This window comes from Alligator mississippiensis, chromosome 11 (assembly GCF_030867095.1).
Source record: "Alligator mississippiensis isolate rAllMis1 chromosome 11, rAllMis1, whole genome shotgun sequence".
In the NCBI taxonomy this organism is placed as follows: Eukaryota; Metazoa; Chordata; order Crocodylia; family Alligatoridae; genus Alligator; species Alligator mississippiensis.
The window spans coordinates 48,521,961-48,526,732 of record NC_081834.1 but is presented as its reverse complement, the minus strand read 5'-3'; the positions used below and the strand labels follow the sequence as shown (position 1 = coordinate 48,526,732).

Below are 4,772 nucleotides of genomic sequence, written 5' to 3'. Positions count from 1 at the left end.
TCCTGGATGAATCAATGCAAGGTGATGGCCTGGCCAGTACAGGCCATTCAGTAGAGGCCTGCTACCATTGTATTTCAATCATTCCCAATCACTCTCATTCATCTGGAAACCAATTTACATGGGAGGGGTACATGAATCATACAGTTGCAACACAGGGGATGCCCGGGCAGAGGACACAAGATGGAGGCTTGACATACAAAATGGAAACTTTACATGACTTATGCTAACTTACATATTTAGGCCTAAAACAGTAATCACACAATATAAAACCAGTACAAACATAATAATTATCACTTACAGAACAGTGGGTATCGATATCAAAATAGCAGGGAACTTATTTGCAAAGAGGAAAAATAAAACTTACTACCTAAAATAAAATGTTAAAGCTTATCCTACATCTTAGCTTTCTTATACTTATCTATAGGGAATAGAGAGGGAGAGAAAGAGTCAGCAATGTTTGGGGAAGGGGAGGGAATGCATTTTAAAATAAATAAAAAGAGAAAAACTGGGGGTTTTGCTACAGTACTCTATCAATTATAGATGAGTAATATAGCTACATTAATTTATTTATAATGTAAGTAGCAATCATATTCATTTGGAAGGACTTCTTTGAGGTGACTTTGCTGGGCTTCTTGAAGGGCTCTTGGCTGGAGTCTTCCCAGGAGCCTTGGCTACAGGTTTTTCTGGAGTCTTGTCTGCTTCTTCTAGAAAATGTCCAAGGACATTTGGACAGATCTTCTTCAGGGAGATTGGCGATGCAGCAAACTTGTTCACTGGCATGGTATGGCATCAGAGAAAGCATTGTAAAGTCAAAACTGACGTCAGAAAGTTGAAACAGGGTGTCAATTTATAAACATTGTCAGTGCAAAATGTTGTAACTCAAAAAGTTGTAAGTAGAGGACTCCTTGTATTTGCATTCAGTAAATTGTGCATCACAATCTGCTCCAGTTTTTCCAGGTACAGAGAAAGAAACCCTTTCCTTTTCACTTTCTCTATGAAGAAAGTCTCATTATGGATGTAAAGTTAGGAAGCTGCCTAGTCTTCTCTCTTTCCTTTTTAGTGATGCAATGCATTAACCAAATTAATGTATTTTGAACAAAATGTATAGACCTACTTGTTAAAAGTGAATTCCTATTTTTCATGATTAAAGCTACCAACAAAAAAAAATATTATAATTCAAAATGAGCTCTTTCTCTCACACTCTTCCTACCCCCCGGCCTTTCCCCCCCATCCTGTCTCTGGTAAAACCCAATGATTCAACTCTTGAGCTCTGTGGAGTTTAATTTCCTTAAAACAGATGTGGGTAGGAGAAGAAACAAGCCCAATTACACCTGGAGAAGTGGCTGCTGGATATGTGTCCATTTGAACACTTGACCTATTTCCTGCAAGAGAATTTCAGCCTTTTGTAGGACATGGGCTACACAGGTTTCCAATCCCACATAGTCTTGTGATAATCTGGTTAAATCTCCTGCAACAGGGGCTGGAAGGCTTTTCCTAAAGGATCAAGTGATAGAGGAGTCTGAATGCCCTTGTTTTGCAGAAGGACACAGACAGTTAAGGCAGAGGCCTCAGAAATGTAAGGTTTCTTTGTTCTGAATCTTCCAGAATATTCTCTTGTCTTTGATCAGACCAGTCACATAACAGGAAACTATGGTTATCAATTTTACTAGAGGACTCGGCATTTTCCAACCAGCCTCCTAAGGGCTCCTAAAACATCCCTGTTTCTCAGGCTGTATATGACAGGATTCAGAATGGGGGTGACAATGGAGTAAAACACAGGCACAATATTGTCTTGCCGTGTTGAGTGGTCAGCATTGGGTTTAATGTACGTGAACATTGCTGCCCCGTAGAACAGCCCCACCGCAGTCAGGTGTGAGGAGCAAGTGGCCAGAGCCTTCTGCTGTCCTGTGGTTGACTTCATCTTTAGGACTGTAGCAAGGATTCGAGCGTAAGAGGCTAGTATAATGGAAAAAGGGATAAGGAGCAAAATACTGCTATTCACAAATATCAGAGTCTCATAGGTGGAGGTGTCGGAGCAGGACAGTTTGATAAGGGCTGGAACCTCACAGAAGAAGTGGTCAATGTAATTTAAGCCACAGTAGGGCAGACGCATGGTATAAACAGCATGAATCAAAGCATTTATGGGTACACAGATCCATATTGCAGCTGTCAGGCGCAGGCAGACTCGTCTGCTCAGGAGGACGGGGTATTGCAAGGGATTGCAAATGGCTACATACCTGTCATAAGACATGACTGGCAGAAGGAGGCATTCTCCCACTCCAGTGGTCAATATCAAGAAAATCTGAGTCCCGCAGCCAGCCACAGAAATGGTGTTGCCTGGGGTCAGAAAGTCCACTGACATTTTGGGGATTATAAGCAGGCTGGGGCAGATGTCCATGAAGGCCAGTTGGCTGAGGAAAAAGTACATGGGGGTGTGAAGGGAGGGAGTCACTTGAATTAGAAATATGAGGAGAGCATTCCCAGACACAGCGGTAATGAAGGCAAGGAAAATCAGAGCGAGGAAGAACATGTGGACTTTGCTGTGATTCAGCAGTCCCAGCAGAATAAATTCTGTTGCATTTTGCCTCTCCACTTGCACTTCTCTTGGTTGGTCCTGAAGGAAATAAGGAGAGAAAGCTGAGAGGATGTGCATGTTTTGTACTGGACAAACCTAGAGATGCCAGATTTGTGGCTCATTTGCAAAAGGGCTGTCTGCTCCAAGCAGGGGAAACAGCAGTGGCAGCAGAAATCAGACTAGCTTCCCTTTGGGACGGTGCCTTCAGCACCTCACTGCCTGCTGGTCCCCCTTAGAACAGATTTACTGGGGGGTTTTTTGGTTTGTTTTATTTATTTATTTATTTTAAATAAAGAAAACCCTTTTTGCTTCCTTTCTGTTCTTTGCCCTACTGTTGAATTCCTTATACAAATAAGGATTTTTTTTTCTTTCAAACAATATAAGCAATTGTTTTGCTGTGGTCTTCAGTACCTTTTCGACTGAAGGACTATGCAAATCATTCCCATTTTCTGCACAGTGACTGAAACAGGCACATCAAGCCATATCGTGTGTGTTTTAATCTGCCTCTCCTCCAGTGCTGTCCTATCTTTGTTATTGTCCCCCTAATACATCCCTCTGGTCCTTTCCAGTAGGTCTGGGGAACCAGGGCTCTGTCATCACTCTGCATGCTCTGTCCAAGCAAGTAGGGGCTGGGGGGGGGGGGTGTAGGTGCTAAGGTGCAGGCTTGATAGCCCAAGAGGGTCATGAGTTTGTGTCCATAGCAGAAATGTGTATAGTCATCTTGTGAGATGCCCACAAAGCCTTCTAAATACCTTTCCAAACAGCTGCAGTTCCTGGAGAGCTGCTCTAATTAAACTGACTGTCACATATATTACGCCCCTCCACATTTAAAAATGGCAGTGTTGTGATTTATTTAAACCTCATTCAATGAGGTTGGTTCAATGCTGGAGCCTCCCAGTTAGAACAGAGAACAGTGAGGGCATGTGGAGGCAGCCAAAGATTTTACAAAGGAAACAAAGGATCCAGGCAATTCAAAGTGTCTGAAACATGCCCTTTACCAACCCCAGCAGGGTCCATGGGGTAGCTTGTGAAATAAGGGAGACAGTTTAGAGAAGCCATTTGTATTGATCCTGCAAAGCTTGGCGGATGCTCAGCTTCATGGGTGATAGAGGAGCCTCTAGTTCCACTCAATACAATAACAGGGTGCAAAGTCTCACACAGGCAGGAGGCTTTCAGGAACAGAGCCAAAAGGTTAATCTTTGAAATCCAAATCTCTATGTGATTCATTCTTGTGAGGCACATAAAAAAAAACAAAGCAAACCTTGCATGATCTCGCTAGGTGATGGATTCAAAAGAACTAGACATGAATATTTGAATGAGAGCAGAATAAAAAAATCCATATTTGAGACTTCCAATGAAATTATGCCTCAGTTAATCATTCAGAGGGCTTCTCTCCATAATGTCCGTACAATCAGGATTTCACCCCTTATCACATTCTGTAAACTGCTGCTTCTACTGCCATGGACACGGGTCTGGTTTATGGAGCTTCCCTAACGGGAACATTCTGCTTTAGTTAAAGAGGGACTGTCCAACTAATTCATGAAGTTATCTGCATCCTTTACATATAATGCTCATCACATTTTAAATTTTTCTGCTAAAATTAATACACGTTATTATTGATGCTACTAATTAGGACATGGAGAAGCATTTACTCTGACCTTTATTTAAAAATCATGAGTGAAATTAGGTAAAGAAGAGCAAATAGAAGAGTGGCGGTGTTGGTAGAAGGTCATACCTATTTCTGAAAATCTAAACCTCCGTAACTGGCAAACCTTAGGAAACAGAGACTTACCTTCATCAGTCTTATGTAGTTGAGAGAGCAGTTCCAAAAGGAGAGAATATTGATCTTTTGAGCCAGGAACTCTTCCAGATTTAGTCTACTGGGTTTTTCTGTTCATAGGACACATTCTTTTCCGCATCACTCTAGTAAAGAAACACCTATAACAGAACCATAATTTTGTGATCAATATTTATTGCAATATGGAAAGAAACAAGCAACTCCTGTGAATCTCATCTTCTTTGCCAATCAACAAGTGTCATAGAACATTGCATCATTACAGACACAGATACTGAGGATATGAGTTAATATGCCCTGTCCATCCTGTAATACTGCTCAATATTATTTTCTTACAAAAAGCAATCAGTTCAAAATGGTTTGAGCCTAAGTTCCATTTCCTTTCCCAAAACAAAATACTCC

The 4,772-nt window shown here is 41.5% G+C and overlaps 1 protein-coding gene across 1 annotated transcript; it reads right to left on the bottom strand.

The window, feature by feature from the left end:
- Positions 1-1,666: 1,666 nt before the first annotated feature.
- Positions 1,667-4,373, bottom strand: LOC106737324 (olfactory receptor 2V1-like). Its single transcript, XM_019490634.2, has 2 exons — positions 4,368-4,373; positions 1,667-2,614 (listed from the first exon to the last, which is right to left on the bottom strand). Exons 1-2 carry the CDS (start codon positions 4,371-4,373, stop codon positions 1,667-1,669), a joined length of 954 nt encoding a protein of 317 aa, XP_019346179.2.
- Between the last annotated feature and the right edge of the window lie 399 nt (positions 4,374-4,772).